The sequence below is a fragment of the Varroa destructor genome, unplaced genomic scaffold (genome assembly GCF_002443255.2).
Source record: "Varroa destructor unplaced genomic scaffold, Vdes_3.0 BEIS01000004.1, whole genome shotgun sequence".
NCBI classification, from domain to species: Eukaryota; Metazoa; Arthropoda; class Arachnida; order Mesostigmata; family Varroidae; genus Varroa; species Varroa destructor.
The window spans coordinates 8941035-8966178 of NW_019211457.1; the positions used below are offsets into that span (position 1 = coordinate 8941035).

A 25144-nucleotide genomic window follows, 5' to 3' on the forward strand; every position below is an offset into this window, starting at 1 on the left:
TTATGAAATCGGCTTTAACGAACGCATATTGTTATACTATTAACAAGCTTGGTGCATTGTAACTATATATCTATGTCTACCTGTATCTAGCATCTCGTATTAGAAGATACTACCGCGATCGAAAAGTTAGTTAATGTTGAAAAGAAGCCTATTTCGATGAACTGTGTCGTTCAAAACCCAGTTTTATTATTTAGACCTGCGTCTCTGAAATGTTACCCAAATGAGTTCCGTTGAATAGCAAGACCTATCATACTCTTACTTTGTTCGCTTTATTTCACACGCGCTGTTCAGTATGAATCATCTGCTACAGTTTAGTCGTCCAAGCCATCATTTCCAGTATATTATAGACACGCGTATACCTAATACAGACCTAATTCTTGCACTATTATACCTGTACTACTGCACGCCTAGGGCAATCGAGACCTCCGATCGAGCACAACAATACACGAGCTGTCTATGCCCACAAACATGCCGATAGATGCACATAATTACTGAGGGGTAGTAAGGTCGGAAATCCTTTGGGGACAGATGCGTTAGGTTGTCGCCTTGCAAGTTTACCACGCGCCTCATTAATGGATGCAATCAATGTTAAGTGACGCTGGCCGTAATTTCGTCTAAGCTCAGGCCTTTCAGAGGTAAAAGGAAACTAAGGATGTCTGACAGGTAGTAATCTATAATGATATGTGACACTGTTTCACTGCACGACTGAAAGGTGAGCAAAGTATCGAATTCTATGTAGAGACTTACTTTAAATTCGTATTATATAGGAATATAGGTAAAGTGTTTGTTCATTCATAACATTATAGGATTCTGTTCTCATCTGACAACTCAAAATTCTATAATCTTGGTATATGGACACACTTTTCCTTACCCGTAGTCTGCTAAGGAAAAAAGGTAAACTTTTGCTAACAGACAGCGGGGCATCCAACAAACGAGCAAACCTAAACATAATATGAAAGATGGCCGTCTTCTATTCCTTGTAGTTTCTCATAGATTTAAAGTACTCAAGATGAAGATCACCCCACAGCTGGTAGTAGTGAGCGGTGTGCTATATATTTGGCTAAGGCTTCGTCTGGTAGTGTTCGGCCAAATGCTTACGAAATCTCGGTTCTGTGTGATCACTCACCGCCTTTTATATCCATTGCCACGGAGTTACGAAACGCTATTACTAAACAATGACAGCACAGACTACATTCCGCCAACTGTATGTAGAAGATCCAACGTTATGGCACAACCACGTCACGCTGACGTTTTTTGGGGTAGTCACTTGATTAATTTGGCGAATCACACGAGTATCTAGGTTCGAATCGATCTTTCGATTATTCTGTCTTATTTTTTCGTTCGTGATTTCTGGTCTATTCTAAATCCAGTGGAAAAGCTTTTCCAGAATCCATCACCCACACAAGATACGTCCGTCTGTGCATTTGTGCGTCGTTGATTGAGAGAAACCTTTTCCAGCAGTCAAGAACGAACAAATCCTTGTCGGTCGTGAACTAACTTTCAAAAAGCCGACCGGACAAATGCCACGAGATAGGCAATATGCTAGTTTATCCTGGGACTAGTTGGCACCTGCGAAAGCGTTACGTTAATAGCTACATCACGATTTTACAACTCCGTAACGATCAGTGGCTTTTTTTTGCATAGTATTACATACAGTATCAGATCTCAAACTATAAAAAGCGCAGAATGCTCGCTCTCCACATACATAGCAACGATCCACGTAACTGTTCCAATGCGGCGAATTTAGACTGAATCAATGGATATTTCCGTAAGAATACGCAAGTATAAGCACTCCTTTTAATTAACAAAGCTCTTTTCCCAGGTATTCACTAATTGTGAAGTCTTCTGTTAATTATATCTATAATCGACCGCCATTCATGCTGGCATCTACTACGCGCTGCTGGTAGCTTCTGAGATTTGAATGACAACGGCGTATCTTCGTAAATCAGCTTCGAATTTACATTACAACACCGCTTTCCAGACGTCTACGACACTTAGTACCGCAATCTTCGCTGCCGCTTCCGCTGATGATACCTTTGCGTCGACTGCTCATTTGCCCGCTGGCATTTGCATGCGTCCGATTTTTTTCAGCCCGCTTTTTGCGGTCGGCGATTAGCGGATACACATCTTGTATGCGACAATGACAAGCGTAAAGCGCGTTGGCGAATACTCAGTAGGGCTTTTGGACAGTAACGACCAAACTCATTACCACTCAGCTTGGCGACGAAAGCTGTCGTAAAAAACCTAGCTTATGTCGCTTGGGGACTCCTGGGCAAACGTCGCGGCAACAATAGTCGTAGCTATACTGGTGGCCACTGCCCGCTAAGACTCTTCCCAGCGACAAGCGTTGGGGCTGTGGGCAATACTTGCTGGTCAAGAACGAGACAAACAGCTACTCTCGTCGAGTTGGGAGAGTCGGTACGAGAATTGGTAGCGGCAAACGATGAGCTAGTGCTCTCACGGCCGCCGCTAATACGACTGTTAGCGATAATAGTACGACCACTTTACTGCTAATGCCATAATTTACGATAACGTGGAAATATTGTCACGTACAGCATGGGCTACATAAAAACTGCGCCACTACTCGTTGTTGTCAGCATGACCATAACCTTCATGCGCATAAAGCTCATTGGTAAGCTTGCCAGATTGTTATCAATGTAGTAATAACAGCTTCAACAATCATACCGACGTGTTTTAGTCGACGAAAAAACCTTTTCTAAGCAAAACTAATGGAGATTTCCCACGCAAAGTTCCATCAAATTTAACCGCCGTTGTCTTAATGGCAACTGATGCGGGACTAAATGATCAAATTCAAGGGTCAACGGTTGGCGTTTTCCGCCGCGTTTGTCAATATCTAAGTTTGTGTTGCCCGATACTCCCAATGCAAGAGCCTCATATGGTGATCACTGTTGAAACGTTCTATAGCTATGACGCTAAGACCTCATTGTCGTCGTTATTTTTTACGACACATGGATACAACATTCTATATACATGAATATGTTTTCTCAAATTGTTTCCCGATTTATGGCCGACTGTGACCTCGCTCTGTTACGCGTTGCTCGATCTTCACGTTTGTCATCAGTGCGTGTGCCACGCTAGCCGATCTAGTGTTTCGTTTGAGGGAAACGTAAGCTTTATTTGATAGGTCACCGCGCAATTAATATAGCTTCCTCGAATTCTTAAGGAAGCAGACACAATTATTACTGTTGTTGGTTCAGAAGCGTCGAAGCGACACTGTTCACGGTCAGTGAACGAAGCCGCTCTTGGTCGAAAGTGGCACGGAACGAGCAAGCACGGTTATCGATGGGCCGGCTGCACACATCCTCAATCATGACAAAAGCTACAATAATAATAGAAAAAAATGCGGTAAGATTTATGAGTGAAGACAGAATCCGTCAAGAGGTTGGCGGTGGTGTATTCAAGCCCTGTCTTCGAAGAAGACGGCGCAACTAAGCCAAAAAGCAGCCTTTTTTTTAAAGTGCTTGAATGAGCTTAGCCATTTTAATTTGCTGCTGTGGCGTGAGGTGGCGCTACCTGCCGGTTAGTTTGTTTACCTCGTAACGATTGCATCACTTCAAAATCGAGCCAATTCAAGAGCTCTGACAAGGTGAAGATCGATTCGAAGCCGAGGATGAATCAATTAGAAAAAGATCTTGCTAGCAAGAGAGCCTACAAATGATGGGAAACGTATCCATCCAGAGATGCGGTAATGCGAACATGGGCGTTCCACGAGCGCAACCTTATCGCTTCATCAGTTTATCAGTCATTTAATATTTGCTAAATAGTTCGGTGAATATCCAGTAGCCTATAGGGACACCGTAACTCCATATCCTTGAGGATATCCTTTTTTTTTTCGAACATCAACTCTCACCGATCCGCCGGCTTGATTCATGTAGCATAACAAGCAGCACTACAACGACCTTAGCACATAATACGAAGAAGTAAGCGGTGTCCGATCGTAATCTAGACAACTGTCTATATAACATCGGCCATTTGAAAGGAAAGAGCTAAGAAACAAATGGAAAAGTCTCATGTTAACTGTTACCGTATTATTTTACAGATATATAGCTTAATTTTGCATTCGTGTGTTCGATCCTAGAATTCATTTAACCATCGTCCCCCTGCAACGTAACTGAATCTCAAGGGCCGCCAGTTTATTTATTCATAAACAAAAAAGGAGTAGGTAGTATATATTACGAGAGATAATTTGTAGTGGCTCCCTGCGCAAACAACGACAGCACAGCAGTATTAGTCAGGATATTGTGGCGCGTTCAAATGAAAAGTCGCCGAAGTTCCTGCTCCTGGTCATAGGCTAAGTTATACATCGATATTGTAAACAAAGATAGTAGTGTCTGCACTGTGCACTACCACTTGGTCTGGTTAGCGCTATTTTATGGTGCTAAGTTTAAAAGGTCTGTACGAATCCTAGCAAAACACTTCATTACCGTAAAAAACTTCACGGTTTAAGCATCGTACAATGCGGCTTATTTGTGAGGCCTCGTAAATCATAAACAGCACCCAAGATCTTGAAGCTGACGACTTTTCGAGTAGGTCTCCCCTTAGCGGCACGCAGCCATATACACAGCGGACGGTACCGACGCGTCAGCCTGTCAGCACGCATGAGTGAATTGCGCGACATTGCAGCCATATGATCATTACTATTTTTGTTTTTTTCCCTTGTCAATTATTGGATGGAATAACTAAAATAAATATCTGTTTCATTAGATTCTCAAGGCATTCTGAGTTTACGTTACACCACAAACGATGTGTCCAGACGTTCGATATAGGCATACTCGTTAGCTGCTCCTTCCTGCTAATAGAGAGAGATACATGACGGCACGGTGTATATATATGGTACATGAATTGCCTATTCTATTTCTTCATTTAAGCTTAGCTAGTCGTCCTATGTTAACAACAAGATGATTATCTTGAATTCGATGCCCGCCATCCTTTAAAAATAACGCGTGCTCATAAATTCGTATTGTTCTACCCGTGCATTCGCAGCGCTGGGCGGAAGGCCCGAATCTAGTCCTAATTTTTATATCACTGACCCGACGCTCTGTTTTGTTGCAGTTTTGCCCTTGCTGTTTTATGTGCTCTGGGAAATAGCTAACTGTTGGTTAAAAAGCAAATCTATATGTAAGCACCTAACAAAAAAATCGTATCAAACATATATGCTGATCACACCTCGGTTATCGCTGCGAGTACGATTTCATAGCTGGGCTTGTTTAGAGCCCCTTTCCTTTAGCAGGCCATGCTCGAACCGGACACAGAAATTATCATCTACTATTACACGAGGCTATTTCGAGTGAATAGTTTGAAGAACTTTCAATCGGTGCAGTTTCAAGTTCATGGTACAGATATGAATAATCCCCTCACCAAGTTATCGAATTGCCATTGACATTGGATGTTCTCTGGCGTAGCAAGGCGTGCCATCGATAATCTTCTATAGTTTAGTAATAATGACGAATGATTTACAGGACTGTCTGGCCTGGATTTTGTGTATTACTATTACTATATTATTACTACTATATTATTATTATTATTTGTGAATGAAAACGCTTGATTTGCAACCTGACCGTTTCGACCAGTCACAGTGGCCTGTGGCAACCTGTCGCTATGTCTGACACACTCGTAATATCTGATTGCAAGGCACTTTTCCGCCGTCCTTCTAATCCTGCGGCGCAAGGCCGTCGTTGTTAGGTCACATAGCTAGTATAGTCAGTCAGTTGTCGGTAGCAACCGTAGACACAATGTAAATTGTGAGTGATTTATTCATTCTTGCTAACTCTTATGTCAATATTAAGGAAAATGCTCAATCTCGACTTACAGCAGACAAATAACAAACAATTATAATTGATCAATTGCTATTCATTATACGTGCTTGATTTTTTCCATATTTCCTATACACTTTAGGACATATCACTGTCAAGTTTGAAAGGTTGACAAAACGAATATTATACCGTGATATATATAGGTAGTAGTATTCTATAGGATATTGTACCGTGATTGTTGTAGGTGATGTAGCTTTCGGCCACAGCGCATCCTCTGCGAGAATCGCTCGATATGGCTAGCTGTTTATCAGCGACGGCTTTTTCCTGCCTATCTTAATAGGTTGCTAATCTTGTTTGATGCGCTGTCTAGCCAAGCAGGCCATGGCAACCGACCTGTGAAGTGCCAGGACAGTTTTGATATTGCGTCAACGAACATCGGCGAATAGCGGCAGAATCGTTTTTTTCTATAGGATGTAGGTGACATACGTTCCTGGCCGATCTCGGGACGCGTGGATACTCGTAGAAACACGATTTCTTTCTTCGCGCACATCGAACTCCCTATGTATCCCTATAGTACTAGAATTGCTCGTGTTCATCTAGTATTTCTATATATTGCAGTTTTAGTCAATGAGCGCGTTTCTACGATGCTGTCTAGCTATAATGCGTCTTCCTTATGTCGAAAACACGCAATTAATGCATTTGTGAGTGTCCCACGTCTTTTGTGAAACAGATCAATGTATGCTTAACCCAGAGGCCAGTTTCTGGTATACAGACCCGTTTTTGTCTTGTTTGATCAAAAGAGCTTTGCAGTGGGCCAATAGCTGTGCACTTAATGCGATTGCCTATTCCGCGCAACTTTTTCTTTAAGACACGATCATACTGTAGATACTGAACTGAATCTTGTTGGAAAGCTATACTTGTTTTGGCAGAGGAATAGAGATGATATAATCAAGTGCCCTTCGCACGCCAACGTTACCCACCAAAAAAAAAAAAAAGAAAAAAAAAAACGTTTTGAAAACGGTCCAAGACTGAACGTAATCGCTCTATGAAGGAAGCTCAATTTCCTCACGCGAATTCCAAGTTTGAAACGAGCAGAAGCTTAGTACGGCAATGAAGATCGTTGTATACGTAGTTCGGTTCCTCTTAGATCCCGTTTCTACCACTGCCATTCGCACCACAAGACTGCGCAATTATTATTTCGTTCCCCAGCATCGGCTCACACTTTCATTACTTTACGTATTTCGACCAAATACAAAATGACGTGAACAGAACGCTGCCAGTAAAACGTCTCCAAGTGCCTATATAATACGAATCGAGCCGATATATTTCGGTAACAGTTGATGTAGCTTCACTCGCGTTGGCAAAAATTCTATTAGTATAGGTGGCACATCGCGGCGGCAGCCGTCTGGCCACGGAAGTCCATTATACTTTAGGTAAATAGATCCACTGAAGGGACACGTTCTTCGCGCACAAATTCTCTGCCGACGGAGCTGTCGTGCCGGTCGTCCATTGTTTTCGATCGGCCTCTCTGAGCGGTGTTTTTTTAGTTATGTCGTTATCCATTCTCATGCCATACAAATTGCAATACATCTCCAATCACCAATGTGAGAGGCTATTATGTTGTTTTACTAAAATAGCGATAGTCTGCATTGAGAGCTTTATAATTGTGACGAGACGAGCGAATCGTGTTGTTTCTCGTCGCATCCTTTTCTCAAATGTACAAGAACGACAGTTGTACTGGGTCGGGGCTTTCCAGTGAACAAGCTTGACGCTCGTTTGGTGATTAATCGACGATTTTTCATATGCAACACATAATAGAATAGCTTATGTATAGTATTAGACTCCTTTACCAGACGTCTCCTATTGCATCGTAGGCCATTGGCTTGCACGCAATGATGGCTATACGCTCCGGTAACAATAGAAATAGTCAGAAACACACGTACGCCAGTCCAATCGAATCGGTCATGGAGCATCAACGAACGGGAAAATTAACGCGGATGACGTTCGCCAGGGCCACGACTAACCCTACGCACAGTAGCATCAATATGGTTGCAAGTCCTGCGGACAGATAGATAGATGCCAGGCCGAAATGTGGCGGTTCAATATAATTACGCGATTACGGCTATGAAAAATCTGGTGCGCAAAGATTTTTAGTTCGTCGGCCGGAACGGTTCAGATGAAATTCTACACGAAAATCAATACGACAATCGAAGCAGAATGGTCATACTGGTTATCATCATTGGTTAGGCTACACTTACCGCCTGCAGCCCCCAAAGACAAATCAGATACCCAAAACGTCGACCTAATGATCGTTTTCTCAGATTTTAGGGATATAAAATATTGATATTGCTACAACAAGATTAGGCTAGGCAAGGGCCTAACCTCAAATCCAGCCGCACTGAATTTAGCAGTCTAATCAAAGCGCCCTTGGCAACATGGCAATTTTCTACTGCTTTATAATAAATTTTCACGGCCAGCATACACGTGGTAACATAGAAGGGATATCGTATGACTGACTCACTTGTTAATATTTCAGCTAGTAGACAGGGTATACTTCACAGGACGCCTCGTATCCCATAAATTAACACTTCTTCAGAAAACAAGAGAAAGATGCTGATACCGATCACAGATTCTCTAGTCCCAATGACAGCGTTTAATTCTACCAGAAATGTCTGCTGCTGCTGCTGCTGCTGTTGAAAATCACTAGAAATATTCTCTGAAAACTTGTTCAAAACATTACAAGAAAATAATGTAATATAACAGGTATGGATGTCATACATTGCAAATTACATTTTGATTTAGATCGACTGAAACACATATCGGAGCAATTCTCTACGGACGGCTTAGAGACTTATTTTTCAGATTGTCCCGAAAAGGCTCAACTACAGATTGACAATAAAAAACCATCATTAAGCTTAGAACACGTGATAGCCACTTCATAGAAACTCGGATCTACTTCACTGATGAACAGACCGTCTGATTAGTGAAATCTATAATCATTTCAATTATAACTACGACTCACTCGCAACGCTGGCTTGGCAATGATACAGTTAACTAATAGTAGGCTATATATACAAGTCGTCTGATGCAACGACCAGTCACTATCGATAGGTAGAACCAGCGATTCAATGTATAAAAGCGATACGCAGCGTCATTTCGCTGGTGCTTAAAAACTACGAAGTTGTCCTAACCGTTGTAGTTCCACGTTTTACGAAGTTAATACCGCTATGCAATACTGAGGATAAGTTTATGACGTTTCAGAATACTCGTGGCGCAAACTGTTTAGAATAAATAGATTTTATAATGCACTAGTCCTCATTGAGACAGTACGGCACTAGCTTTTTAAATTGGCAAAAAAATAGTTTTATTTTTATTAAGCTATATGTTGTTTTTAACAACCTTTCTACGTATCTGAATGAAACGAGTTATCTCGTCTATCATATTGGAATAGTTTTAACTTCCAGGTGACAAGCTCGGACAGGTTGGCCCTATTATTTATCTGATTCTGTTTTTAACATTTTTTTATTTTCCCATTAGATATTCATTATCTTTAGTTTCCTTTATTTAGCATTTATTCGTCATATGTGAACAGACTCTTGGAATCGGCCTTTTAGGCGAAGCATCAAGGACTAGGAGTGCTTCCACTAGGAATCTAGCCTAGTAGGAAAAGAGAACTACTTAAACTTATTAGGACCTGCTAAAGGAACGAACCCATGATGGCCCCAGGCAAGAGAGTTCTATCTGCATAGCTACAGATATACTAAGGCTAACGCTATTAGTTAAGGACGGCTTTTTGGACGTAGTTGATTGTTATCATACCACTAATATGACAACAACTCACTCTTTTCCATACAATTAAGCTGCCGCGCTGGATAGATTATTGATGTCTCCACTTTCCCTACAACCGAAGCTGTTTTGGGATGACACTAACGATATTTCTACTGAAAAGTCATAGACAACCTTAAGTAAGAAGAGGAAATTTTAAATTGACTTTTGTCCTTAATCGTTATATGATTTCAGAAACGATTTGCTCGTGTTGCCCGCCGGCCCCGCACGCAAGAAAAATCCTTACCATATGGGCTATTACTCTATGTCCAAATCACCATCTGTTATTATTGGCTTGTAGATTTCTATTTCTGCGCTTCGTTTGTCCATTATAGTTAGTTGCTAATTCTCTAAACGAGCTGGTTCGTTGAAGAGTTCTTCCATGGCAAGTATACAGATCTTCGCTAAAGGTCAAGTCGTATCGCATAACGAATGATGCTAAGTGTTTCAGATCCATCTTTAATAAGCAACAAATTGGAAAGCAGCGTGGGATCGGCCGTATGCTTAAGAATTGGATATGATGGGACTCTATGTATAAGTGTAAATACAATGACACTGCGTATCGCCTACTATCGTAGGCGATCATCAAGTACAATTCATGCGTACGTGAACGCGCTTATGTGTCATAGCATGCTTAAATGGCAGTACAATTTACGGGCGTAAACATTTGGACAAAACATGTTTATTCATCCGGGGCGTATCTGGGAATTTTTCACTGGTTGAAAATAGATAAATTATCAGTATAGATGAGCGTTACGTTGCCGACACACGAACGACTTTCGGCAGTATTGCCTTATTTACTAGATGAGGGCATAGAGAAGAAAACGGATTTGGAAGCTGTATTGCATATATTGATTTTATAACATGTATATGGAACAGGGCAGTACAAACTCTCGGGGTCTGGTGAGGTTGTCCGGTAGACGGGTTTTTACGGTGGAAACAGGTTCTACAAGTTGCTCTAACAGTGTTACCATGATTATTTCGAACAAAAATCAATGTTTAATTTAGATAGCCACGGCGAGTAGCTGCGAAGGAAGCAGCGGTTATTTAGCTACGTCACTTGGATACAAGAGAAGTTTTTGGTACATTATTGCCTGGCATTTTTATGAAGATCGATGAAGAACGTTGTCAGCTTGTAGATATGCTTTGCAAATTGTTAAAGTCCTATTTTTCCGATAGGTGGATAAGGGTTTGTGTCAAAGGTTGGTTCGTATACCGAGGCGCTCCTTATATATAAACACAATACTACCAGTAGTTTCTGAGTATATAACACTATCAACAAAATTACAGTCGATCTGTCCCACAACCAACCTGGCACTATTTCACAAGATAAGCTAAGATTGATGTTAATAAAACAATGTCTGTCCTATTAAGGTTACCGTAATCAAGCCACATTCAATAGGCCGTAAGAGTAGGAATGAAATGATACCGATATCTGAAGGCTCAAAGAGCTGGGTACAAGATTCAGGAAAATGTTATGGGCTTGATACTTTGTTGCCATGACACCGATACGCTGGCCATAACTGCTGAAGCGTTAATAAGGCTGCGAAATTAGAATACCTATAGGGTAATACGGGGCTCACGTAATATACATTCTGGCGTCTGGCATAATAATCCGAGGCAGAACTTACGTCACACATTTACATCATATAGAACTCATACCGAGAAATGCTCTAAAAACCCTGTTTAGGCCCCGTATTCACTCTAAAATATTAATACATATATAGCAGATAGCCTATTTTCTATTCAAAACAGGACAACGTATGGACATGGCGCTATCACCTGCTCGACGGAACGTTTCGGGTCACCCCATCGCGAATTAGCATTACTTTGATTTAGCAACAACGAAAAGCACGAGCAGTACGAACCCCCCTAAGCTGATATAAAATGATTTAGAATATAACCTGTGTGTTATCCTATTAAAGGCTATATATATGGAAATTTCATTTACTTTTTCGACTTCACCTGTTATAGACATATATTTGAGTCTATGAAGTATGAAACTTCATTTACTTCTTCGACTTCACCTGTTATAGACATATATTTGAGTCTATGAAATATGAAACTTCATTTACCTGTTACGTTTTGTATATTTTTTAGTAAAGATATGAAATTATGTATATTAATCAATGATGACCATAATATTTTAGGCGCTTTAACCACAATGATTTACTTACTTAACGGAATCAACATATATGTCTAACGTAGATTTAAGCACAACATAAGATTAGATTATAATTCACAGTTTAACAAAGTCTGTGGTCTTCTCATGGGCCTGCATATTGATATACCTGGACAAATACTTGTCAGTTTACGTAGATCCGTGAACTATGTCATAGACAAACCCAGTTTTACATCAGCTTAGACCCAATACACTTGAGATAAATACTTAATGAATATATACTTCAATATCACTTCATTCAATCATGTGCTGTGCAACTGATTATATTATGAATGCTATGTTACATTAAATAGAATTCTCATAGGCTGCATGCCGTGCGATAGAATAACAACATTTGCAAGGGCATTGTTTGTCGCCAGCTGACGAAGAAGCCTTTGTGGCCTTATACACCCTTTAGTCCGGCATAGATCTGCAGTGATGCACTACGCTATCATCTGCAGCGCGGCATAGTAAGCGGTATGGTAACAAATATGGACCTCCTTCATCGCAGCTCCTTGTCTATCGCGACAGATGCCGTAAAGACGAAGAGGCCCTGTAACATAGCTGAGGATCTGCGCTGATGCTACCCTAAGGCCTGGCCTGCGCTAGCTTTCCCCACGCGATTCGCACCTTATACAGACGGAATACGCCTCGCTGAATATGGTGAGCGCTAATTTGCTATAGCTTTTTATTAAGCTTGCTACTTGCGCCACCGCGATTACGATCGCTAAACATACGCGCTTGCTTGACCATTGGATTCTACCTGTGCTTGTGTTAGGCTTACATAGTTATTAAGCCAATGTTGTGACGAGGTTGACGCGAAATAAATGTGGCGTCAAAATCGCTGACACCGCCTGAGGAAGTACGCAAGCGAGAAGAACCAAAATGTCTTCTTAAGCTTGGTTTTTTTTTTTTCGCTTTAGGAATCCATATTAATGAGGTGATCTGATATCTTCGTTCGATGCGACAGCTCTACTTAAACGTACATACAGTGATATTGGCCACTAGCAAACTAGCAGTTTGGTATTTCGTTGAGGTATAATCACTACATAGGTACCAGCAACTTTCCAGCGATTCCACACAAATTCGCAAAGGAAAAAAAGTCGCAGAGGAGAGCCTAGCTTGCTCTTAGAACTAACGAAGCAGCTGGCCTTTTGCTTGCCATCCAAAACTCTAGATACATTTAAGAGTGGTTGCACTTGCCAACTTACAAGAAATATCTTAATCAATTCTAGACAACTTAGTTTTACTCATTCGATGACAATTAACTGCTACTGTTTGGCAGTCGTTTGCAACAGCAGATTTAAAATGGTCATGGATTCTTCCTATTAGACTCTTTTGGTCACGAGGTTTAGCCTCAATTGAAATAGATAGGCCATCGGTCCTGCTGACGTATCAATACAACTAAATCCCCTAAATACAAAAAGAGGTTCTAAATTTGTTCTGACCTTTTAAATTGTTCTTAACTTATTCTTCGCCGGAAAGAGATCCAAAGCTTCCCATACCTTTCCCATACAAGCTTTTACCATAAGTGTAGCCTGCTTTATGGACAAACGTTTTATGTATATATGTGTAATTTCTACTCGCAACTTTTTGTCTTAGTTTTACCTTTTTGTGTTCCGTTAAACAGCGAAATAATTGTTGCTATATATATAGATATATATAGCAATTTGCACAGCTAACAGGTAAACAAAAAGGTGGAAGAATATTTCCTGTGTGGGAAGTATAGCTGCTTCTTCTGGTTGCCCTGAGATAAGGCAAATGCTACACTGTAGACTTCCCCGATCGCTTTACGGTGGGTATAAATAGGGCGATAGAAAGGAACCGAATCGAATTTTTATGTGTTCAATGATCGGGTAAGCGGATTTCTATACGTACATCAGTATAATAAATACACGCAACGATACGCAATAATAGAGTAAATTGATTAGATGATGAATGAAGTAAGATGTTTTTAATTTAAGCCGATTTTTGAGGAAAATGAGTCCTGATGCTTGTCGTAATGTGTCCTTGTTGAAAAAGTATACCTTTAGACAACCAAATCCAGACTCACCTCTCAGAGTCTCTCCAAAAATCACGTATAACTTTAAAGCTCTCGACAAGTATATACACTGATGCGGCCACATCCGATAGGCACGCAGATACTCACTTAGTATATATAGTTCATTATAATTTGAAAATAACGTCGACACTGGTAGTCACTGAATCGGCACTTTTTGTACAATTAAACCAGCTCCACAAGCTTCAACAATTTGAATACTTATGTCCTTCCTATAGCATTTTGGTATAGCCAACTATTCCAAACCATACCCGCACATTAGACACTTTCTATCGATCTCAAGGCATGTAGCCAATAGCTGATAAAATCGTATTAATTTTTAAGCGAAATCAATCATATCATGGACGACACCTATAACAAGGGCCACAAGATTTATCGTTCCGTCACCGAATGAAACCTAGGCATTCACGGTAGGACGAACAATCGGTCCAGAGCTTCTCCCCCGTACGCACGATATGGTCCTGTTTGGTTGAGGCGTTCAGCTGCATTTGCGTGTTCCAGCAAAAGAAGAAGAAAAATCAAGTACGTGTCTAATGGTATATAATTTCATAACATCTATTTTTCTCGTTATTGTGCTTCTCCACAACGGCCAAATACGACCCTGATCCATCGCTGAGAATTAAGCCGCGCGAACTCGCTGCCGCTCGACCCTCTCCTTGCTAGCTGCTGCCGATTATTAAGTCTCGCCTCCTTCTACTCCTCCTCCTCGTCCTGGCGGCAAAGCCGGGAGCTACTAACGTCGAACAATGCTAAACGTTCGATCTGGTTTCGCGCTCCGTTAAGAGACGGAGTGGAAAGCGCGTTGATGGGCGGCTTGACAACAAGGGCGGCTATGAAGCAGAGGCCTAACCGAAAACAAAAGGATTCATATTTTTTTGGGTTGCGGCGGTTTTCTGCCGGCCCGATATCTTCACTCTGACCAGAGTGGCACAAACAAAGAAGACCTAGTTTACTTACTAAAGTTGCTATAATGGCAATTTGTGACAGGAACACTACCACACACAGGGAATCAAAACTTCTACGTTTCGATATGTTTCACGCTAGGTATCGCCGTTAGGCAGGTATTTCGTCAGACAGACAGATAACTAACTGGTTGGTCTCTGTCAGCACGAAGGGAACCGCCTGTCTGTCTCAGCCTGGGTTCTAACGTAGACCATAACATGTCTCTAAGATTAGTAGGCAAATACGCTAGTTACTAAACTATCACGAGAAATGAAAACCTAGATGGACGTATGTGTTCGATTATACTAGTGATATATATGAGTGTACCTTTATAAAACAGTGGAGATAATGATTCCTATTCTTATTTAGTGCCAAAGCGAATAAATTTATTTGCGAAATAGTGTGTTGCCAAATGTAACATTTAAACTTATGTGGTTCATTCAGTTTATCGTCGTCGATTTGACTAGAACAGAAATAATAAGTTACTACCGGAGAACTTTACGAAAGCATATTGGACTAAAAATACAGATAAATAATATTGATATTCTTTAAACTGCCATTTTTGGCGAAACTACGATCTACCATCTCATCGATACCCTTACAAGCAAATGCTTACGCACATTTCAGAGTCTCCTAATTATGGCTGACTCATCCCGTAAATATGTTGCTCAATTTAGCAAAATCTGCGGTATAATCGCTCTTTTGACATGAACATGACCTCTTTTTTCATAGTGTTTCACTCTTACTACCAATGCCGATTTGCATAACTATCTACTCAAGCTTGTAGCATAATATATTGAACAGCCTATACAAAAGCCTTAGAAACAACATTCTCTAATAATAGTAGTAGGGTAACTGCAATAACAGTAGGATCAACGCTCTGTACTCAAACTGATCGAATTGATAGAAAGACGCAGAATGTCACAAACATATTCCAGCATGTTTAACATGATGTGGATGTGTACGTAGATTTGGATCGCTTATTTTAATTCTTGGCACAAGCGATTCCCTAGTCAGCAAAAAATACTGACGTCCGAAGGGGCAGTCATAAACGCCAACAATGACTCACGATTGGCGTTCAGTTTATCGTCCAAGCTCAAATACAACCAACATCGCTACTAACGACTGCAATGCGGCGTACGATCGATGGCGCAGTTCGATCTAACTAGTTTTCCGCTTTCGGCATCATACAGGACGCAGGCCTAGTCCTGAATGAGGCTGTTATTCCCTTCTTCGGTATTCATAACGAGTACCACCATTAAGGTGCTGGTATCGCAAGGCCTTCGGAAATCATCGCTAGCAGTAAAAGCTAGATGAGAGCATTGCCCAATCTGGATGGTTATTATTCTATAATGCTTCTACTGCTGTTACTATTATCACAGCTACCGCATCTACACGTGGAAAGTTTCTGAATTCTGCAAAGACAGGCTTGCTTATTGCCTTAGCGCTGATTCCCTTTTCCAATAGTGCTACACGGCTAGTCGCTTACGGCGGCGTTCTTGTTTCCATGGAAAGCAAGGACTTGCAACAATTTCCGGCGAAAAACACCTTACAGTAATAATATCTGCTTCGTAAGGCTTAATCATCTGCTCTTTCCCACTTCTTATGATACGAGCACTTCTCGAAAAGATCGAAATAATTCTGCCTACATGTGCACAAGATATAATTGTCGCTTATCGAAGCATTTTATTTTAAAAAGTAGCATGTGTCTTTCGACTAGTGGAGAGCAGGACAGCGTCACTGTCGTTGCTGTGCTGCTTAACCTGAGCCTCTTTACCTCCATGTCCTGTTGCTAGGACAACGACAACGAAGAAGGTAAGATAGGAGCAATTGAAGTAGAACGTTACGTCTTTAGGTAACCCCTGTTCGCCGAACAGTAATCCAGCCTAGGGATTCGCGTATTTTGAAACCTCGAGGTATTCACAACTAACCCTAATGTAGAGAAAAGCTCATTTAAGCTGGAACAGGGAGAACAGTGGCCGAGATTAAGCTAAAAATTGATTTAACGCATAGACGTTATACACATATGGTTGTTGTCCAATACGCCGATTGGCAGAGACAAATCATACGGCTAAAACGGCAAGAGTTCAGTCAATCTCACCAGACGAGGCACTGGCGGAACGACGGCGTCAGGAAGCAGTACGAAAAGAAAACGAAAATTGACGCGACTTAAGCCTGAGAGGGGCTTACCTGCTAGAATTATATGGAAATCGACATTGATTATGCTACATGTTAAGTACTTTTGATTGTAAAAGATGAGTATTCACATGCAAAGTATCAGCCGACGATAAAGTGAATAGGTCGGGCTTCGTAGGGGCTGTATTTAATTTTTTCTTCAGGATTATAGCGTTGTGTTATTAGAACGAGGAAAGTGAAATCTTTTATCAAGATGCCTATGATAGGTGATGACGAAAACAGGTGTGTCTGCTTAAAACAGGAAAAAAAATATGTATATCCAGAAGAGTATTAACTGGAACGATACTTCAACGACGACAAACCGTTGGAAACTAAATAACGCACGGCCTTCGATAGATACTTTAGGCCAACGATGCCCTATAGAGAGACAATCTGGTTATCCAGAAACGTATTGTGTTTCTGAAGGCAGCGAGCATCTAGTTGACCATACGCTGTACGAAAATGGTCTAGTTTGGGAAAAAAAAATCAATTTACTTAGAATGAAATGCAAAAGATTTTTCCTTGTGTTTTGTGTAGTTCTTCTTTCGCTAGGCATAACAGTGACAAAATGATGATGTAGCGTTTTGTATTGTCCGATACTCTCGTCGCTTTCTATACACAAGAAGCATATACGAGATTAGACACGTGCACCTTATGCGCAAGTTAATCTACACCTCAAATCCGTCAAACTTAAACCTGATTCAAAATACAAAGTTACAGTTGTTGCATTATAACAGTTAGAATTAATGCAATTATGTTAAAGTTATAATTTTGAAATCGTAAGTATCTACACTTTCAAGCGTGTTCTTAGAAACTGGTGTGCTCAAAGCAACGTAGCGTAACATCAGATTACGGCCTTACAGTCAAAAAAGTTATCGTTATTGGCTCAGATGCCGTTCCACGTTAATCGAACACGCAATATGTCAGACAGCAATCAATCTTGGTAAGCAGCTATAGTATTCTCCTAGCAATAAGCTTTCTTCTCTAATTATCAGTTGTTGAGCGCGAACTACGTTTAATCGCCTAAGTTAGAATGAGGACAAAAAAAGGCACTTAGATAAAACGCCACGTTAACGAGCAAATCCGTTTTCCCTATTGTGTACATATAGCTTCTGTACCACCCTTTTAATATTTTTCGTGCTGTTTTGTCCATACGGTCTCATCATTACTTTCAGTCCTTTGCCCCGAGTGTCTTCCCGTCCCGTAGGAGTATGCTCCCACTGGCGCTTGCCCATAGTTACCGCTTTCTGTAACATCAATGAATAAACAATATATGTTATCTATGAAAACTCACAGGACCCCACACCTCGCGGAATATCTTCATCGTTTGAATATATTCGGTATTACTCTGATTAAACTATTCTTTACCGCTCCGTATCACACTAACAGTTTTATACTATTACTAGCTACGTGCCGTTGTACTTCAGCTGTATCCGTTCAGTTAACTTATTCCGAGGCAAGTCGATCTGCAGCCGTCCGTATTCACACCCACGCGACCAATTCCTTTTAAATCGACTTTTTTTTTTCTCTCCGATCGGCTTCGGGATCGTTGGAGTCACAAGCACAAAACGATACGCCGATGACGACGACTCTGGTGATGCAATCGTACTCACCCGATGCTCGTGCGCACGGTCACTGCTGCCAGCCAATCCAGTCAGTCTAATGACTAAGAAAACATTCTGTAGCAATGTTCGTCTTCTCTCTTTCTCTCTATATATATATATATATATATATATATATTCGGTGCGCCCGAAGCGGCAATAGTCTGTCTAAGTAAAAAAAAAACTACGAAACGGAGGCTTTTTTACAATGTTCGTTTGTTACCGTCGGCTCAACGATCAGCTGCTGCAAGAACGTTGAAGAGTTATATAGGTAGTAATGTCTGTATGCAATGGCAGGGAGAGCGCTCACTAAATATTCAGTTTGCAGGACTGAACGAACTATGCCAATTATTCCCGTTTTAATAATAGTAATTTTATGACATTATGATGATAATAATGAGGAGAATATAGTGAAGCGAAATACGTAAAGAAGGCGATGACAACCATGCGATTTGCCAACGCATAGACATCGTGAAGAAAAGCAGATTTCTTTTTCGTCTACCTGGCGAGTCAGAGGAGTAAAGGCGACAGGGTAAGGTATGGGTTATGCGTTGCGGCGAACGGTCTCGGATCGACGAAAATTTCAATGAGGTAGCTGTGGCAGTTGAAGTGATTTTTGTAGTTGGCTTTATTGCTTATAATCTGTGAGACAGGAGGGAAACGTTGTGAACGAGAACGCGTTTCCATGTCTAGGAGGAATAGACGCTAGGACAGGACACAGAGAGAAGTTTGACGATTTCGAAATAAGCTTCGTGTGTTTAGGATCGATGGCATGCTGAACATGATTCGTGATCCTTCTTCCAAAAACGGGCGTATTATCTTTAAAAATATCGATATTTATCTGGATTCGAATGAAATGCCCAAACTTCTCGAGGTCATAGAGTACGTTCGTGACCTCGGTCACACGGAACGAAACCGCTTCAATGTCACTGAACCGAACATTGCGAACGAGGGAAACAACGGTCTTGCTTCGTTCCCCGGCCGAAACTCTGCATAACCATAACGTATATGCTGAAAGAAGAGGACTTACTTTCAGACGACTGCACAAAAAAGGAATCATTGGATTCAAGTAGGATGAAGCGGACAATTTCTATAAATTTAACGTGATTTCTTGTCGGATGTACTATAACTTTAATTAGAATATCTCGTGCCAGCGATCTCAAACAATGCTTACATGTACACATGTGAGAAATTAAATTCCTGATATATAGGCCGCACACATAGCACTGCGGTATGGCCCTCGCCCAGGCTCTACATTATTTATCATAACAGGATAAGTGAATTTCTTCACGGAGCTTCGCGCATCTAAAGGCATGTTTGTCTAGCTATTGTTTTCAAATCATCACAAGTGATAAACGTACGACTGTACCACTATTACTTAGACCCTTGGCCCACGCACTCCATTTTCTATGTATACGACAATACGTAACCTTTTTTTTTTCAAAATATACACAACCAGTCAACTAGATAATTCAGCGTTACCTTTTAAAGGTTCATTCGTTACGCAAATAGCTAGCTTCAGCTGTTCAAGTGATAGATAAATCTATAGGTAGGTACACATGGATAGGGTTATGGCGACAGGTGTGACTGAATAGGATAACGTATGCACGTCGATCATACGAAAATTTCGTTAGTCTTCATGAAGTTTAATTGCCAAGCGGGTATTCTATTCCGCACAAGCTCGCCCAGTGCCGTAACTGATATAGCCGTGCTTTTATTAGTGTTCCCTTCGATTCGTCCACAGAACGTTCGCGCATGAATACTATTATTCAGTACGTGACCCGTTCGTGTCCATTTCGGTTTCACCGATTTTCATCGGATGGCCGTTTCTGTCGTTGCAGTAATAACGTACCGAACAAAAATCTTGTCAACTTGTACATACCATATGAAATTTGTCGTGACTCCAAAAAGGACGGCTATATAGCTACAGACAGAAGTTAGTATTTCGAATAGTTGTCTAAAAACGGCAGCTACAAGTGGCCCGTTTATTGTCCGCTTCCTTTCCTCAATCCTGTTTCATATCATTAGTTAATCATTTCACCACTGATGCTATAAACTCCACCCGACACCGGGGTCGTGTCTCGGCCCAGTTTGGAGCAATTCTTACGTTTAAACAGTTTTTTGCTGTTTTCGATCTTCATTTTTGTCACCTACGGCCATTTTTTTTTTTGCCAATGTCAAAGGATCAGCTACGTTGTTGTTACATATGCTCGTGTCAGCGATTGAGTGTGATTGTTTCAATCTTTGAGCTTTCCTGATCTGGTAAGCTCGGCATTGACGCCAACCATGCACACACAGGAGTTGCTATATTTCGACAAGCGTTACGTGGTTAGTGCGCTCGACATTTGTTCGTCTAACAGCTTACTATACGTTGGCGTCGGTAATCGTGATGGTGATTGTTTAGCGTAAGGCGGGTGGAAACGGCCTGAATCGGTGGCCGGATACATCGACTGTTCATTATAATGGCTCACTCGTCCCAGACAGCTGAGGAGTAGAGGCAGAAATACAGTCGCGTTGGCCAACACCTATAATTACGAAATGCTATCGATGTACAGTGAAGCCTAAAAATCGAAGGTTAATAACTTCGAAAGAGAGAAACAGGGATGAAAAGAGCTAGGCGGGGGGCACAAAACGACCAGGTCAAATAAAACACGTGTATTCTATAGCGCTCGTACGTTTTGTCTCTATCTGTAAGGGCTGGTTAGCCAACATATTTTAAATGACTTTCAAATCAGTGCTCCGACGTGGCATTCATGGAAATTTCGAAAGGCTAACATAGTTGTATAGTATTTAAAAAATCGATCGTTAGCATAGCGTAGGTATGTAAGTGATTGTCTAGGAAGTAAAAACTGGAAGCATCTTTTATTCAGTTTATCTGTTTGGTTGATGACACGATGAGCTCTAAACTTCTACGCTAGCACCTTGGCTTAGATGAATAAGTTAGTTCTATCTATAAAGAATATGACACTACGCTATTTGTAAACGTATTGTTAGCGCAATGACGGATGTAAAACCTAAAACCCTAGTATGGACCCAGGGCCTACGTATTGTAGATAACATCTACAGAAACCTGCACAAGGATCGATTGCAAACGCACAACATTTCGCAGATCACCTTTTAGTCGTTAACCCACGGCAAGCACAATATTTTATGGGCATCACTTCGGATCACCTCTTGAGTCTTGAGAATGCCTAATTGTTGAATTTAACGGCCCACTTCTATCTGTGGCGGTATCTATTTATCGCTAAGCTATAGCCCATGCTTATCCACTGTTGATTGTTCCGCGTCATTAATACAGACATTTTTTCTTTCAAAGAAATAAGATCATTACGAGCTAGATATCGTCGCATGAAGAGAAATATTCTAGCCCATTTCCGTAAGAGTACTTCAATAACGTGAGGACGCATTACAGCCATGGCCCATTAAGAAGCAGATATTAGCAACGTGTGACGAAACAAAGGAAGTGCTGCTTGCTCGATCAGTTTTGTATCTGTGTGCAGGCGAAGGGAAAAGTTAGTTCGTATTGTGTACAGCGTACCATACAAATAGATCTGAGTTGCCTTTAAGGTTTTTTTTGTATTGGATTCAGCTTAGCTCTGGAACAGCAATAGACCTAGTCCTTCAATTCGTTAGTGGTTCTTGTGTTAACTTGTTGTATACGTAGCATCACAGTTTTCAATGTTTGTCTTAAAATCAATATGAGAGTTGTTCTTCAAATTGAATAAGGCGTCTGAAAATGTGACGTTTTTAAGGGCACATTTGTCGCTCCTGCTAAAGTCCTGTCGGCGAAGTTACCCCTAGACCTATGCAACGCGTTAACAATCTGTAGCAATACTTTTTTGCGATATGCTCATCGATCCTAGAACCCTTCGGTCCAGCTTTTCAATTATTACGAAATAAGCTTAGCTTTGCTGCCCTGCCTAGCCAATATAGTCTCTTTGATGGTATCAAATGGGTCTGGCTGACACTCTTTGGTTATGATATGAATACACGTCAATGTTGACGTGAGACACCCATTAGACCAGAAGACAAAAGGTAGATTGTAAAATGTTTTTTTTTTTTCTTTTTGGCTACTCAAGGCTACCACATACAGAGCGCTGCGAATGAATGCTCCAATCGAACTTTGTCTCTATTTGCCTTGTATAAGAGCTCGTTTTTGAAGTTAAATCACATTGAATTATATATACTATTGTTGCATATTGAGAGGTGATACTACAGGCGCGATTTCATCGTCACACTTTCATCACGACCCGCGTCGAGTACAACAGGGTGATTTCCGATTGTCCTAGTTGAGGTCCGTACGATTTCGATCGATTCCATGCTTAGATGACGGCGTTAAATGATATAGGTCATTCTTCGGTTTTCTTCAATACGTCTACAAAAGCTGTCAGGTACCGTTGAACCAATAATACGTTACTTTTTGCATTAGAACTGCAAGAGCAGTTGAGATTGATAAAATTTTTACGCAAGAAGTACATTAAATATAAGACGTAATTATTATTAATATAAGACGTTATTAGTAAGTTATCAGTGCAGCAATGAAATGTACGATACTCATCGTATGTGAGAAGGTCTGCTTCTTTGAATATAGGTTCAAAAAGGAACTTGTGTATTCTTACAAGCTGCTAGTTATACTGTAGTTAGCTCAAAATGTGAGTGGGCTGTTGACATAGAGTTTCTGCTAGCAAGAAAGATCGTCTCTTATTATTCTTAAAGCTGAAGTCCGACCGAAGACCTAGTCGACATCATCCGCAACATATGATCTTTTGCGTACTTGCTATGGTCATTGCTAAGTGTCCTTTGCCGATTTGAAATTACACCAGATTTGTCTCCATTGTTGTTGTTGCTTTAAATTCAGACGGAAATCTCTTCACGTCCAGTTGCCCTTAGTTGCGCTCAAGTTGCGCAAGTGTATACCATAATGTGTGTCCTAACTAGCCTACACTGGCAGACCCCCGAGCTGGATTTGTAGCCTGTCTACGATTTCTCTGAGACAATTGAAGAAAATAAAATTGTGTATTGTTTTTAGTATACATATAAATATATATGAAGACGTTTCTTAAGTTAAGAACAAGTCTGTGCACCATACCTTTAATTCATAGTTGAACGTAATTTTCATTGTCCATCAACATAGGCTTTCATCTACCTGTCCACGGCCTTAAAATTTTAATCACGGACAGCGCAGCTTCCCTTGGGAATAATCTCGTCATGCCAATGTTGGCGAGAGGAGTACATTAAAAGAAGGGTAAAGAATTGCATTTGCGGATGAATACTGGCTCATATCGTGAGCTGGAGTGGAACGTGATCCATGATGGCACGTCCAACTATTTTCTCTAAAGAGACACCGGGCAAATGTCAAGCTTCAGCAGATTTAATGGCAATAGAGATGATCTACCATGCACGCACGTCAAGTGTTTAGAATATAATCCATTTATTGCGGACTAGGATTTAGAAATCATTTTAACCAAATGAACAGACACATACGCGGAATGTCTAAAATGGGTCTATCACCCCGCCGGCAATCGATGAAACGAATCTGCCGATGGACGTTAAGGAATTATTACGACTTAAATTATTCCTTAATAATCAGTCCCAGTCCCAGTCCCAATTTTAAGTGTATTAGATTTACGAAGATTTAGATGGTTTAGCAGGTAATAAAGGCGTTGTGGAACGATGGCCAATTTCAAATAAAGAAGAAGTGTCAAAATGTTTGCGTTAGTGTCGAAATTTACCTAAGAGCTATATTACCCGAATGATAGGACTAGGAAGACGATAGATTATATATATATATATATATTTTATTTTTCATAGTATATACTATACGTACAGGGTGGAATACAACGAATCTGCCAATTCTTGCGAGTATCTTGCAATAGTATGCGAGTTTAGAAATCTATTTGTAGATGTATTCTTCCCTAGACGCCATATGGCGTATCTTCCAACATATAAATATTAAGTGCGTGTTAGTTCGGCCGACTTTAGTGTATAAAGGCCCTCGCCATTAGCCGATTCACATTTTCGAAAAAGTCCTACTAATAGACAACTATATAATAGGCTTTTGTTTGCAGAGATGCGTAAAAACCTAGGAAAATGCCAATTAAGTTTTTGATAGGTAGTTTTGGTTTTTTTCAGTTAATAAAAAAAGACCCAGCTTTTCATTTGAGCTCCAGCAACCAATCGATTTACTCTGTATCAACGATCAGCTTCCATTACCTCCTTCAATTTATCCAGTAGTTTATTCCTTTTTGTTGAAAATGCTCAGCCGAAAACATCGTTCGGTTACTTTTTGTCACCGCGCTAACTAGTTTGAGCTTTCAGCATGAGCTTTGGCCAATGGAGCCAACACAAAAACACTTTCCATTCAAGCTCGTTGCGGATAGCTTTAATGACACTTTCTTTGATAAGATAAAGATACTTAGAGCCCAATATTAGTTTCAGTAATCACTGACTGATAATTATTCTTGAAAAATAAGAAATACATTTCTTCTATTGCTATGTTAATCTTCTTTTAACAAGTTGTTATTTATTTTATCTTTAATCAGTCTCTAGATTTATACATAATACATTCCGTAATACAAATTATTTTCAATGGACATTTAATGTTTTT

The 25144-nt window shown here is 40.6% G+C and overlaps 1 protein-coding gene across 5 annotated transcripts in view; it reads right to left on the bottom strand.

The window, feature by feature from the left end:
- The window catches only part of LOC111250345 (uncharacterized), an 84275-nt gene extending 69847 nt beyond the window's left edge, over nucleotides 1–14428 (bottom strand). Inside the window, exon 1 of one of the 5 annotated variants that reach the window (XM_086988272.1) lies at nucleotides 13814–14428. In XM_086988272.1, coding sequence (XP_086844398.1) covers nucleotides 13814–13886 — 73 coding nt within the window. In that variant the 5' untranslated portion in view covers nucleotides 13887–14428. Of the gene's footprint in view, nucleotides 1–1126; nucleotides 2427–13813 lie in introns of those variants that run through there. The other 4 variants (XM_086988273.1, XM_086988271.1, XM_022805454.2 and 1 more) reach the window with 4 other exon arrangements.
- Between the last annotated feature and the right edge of the window lie 10716 nt (nucleotides 14429–25144).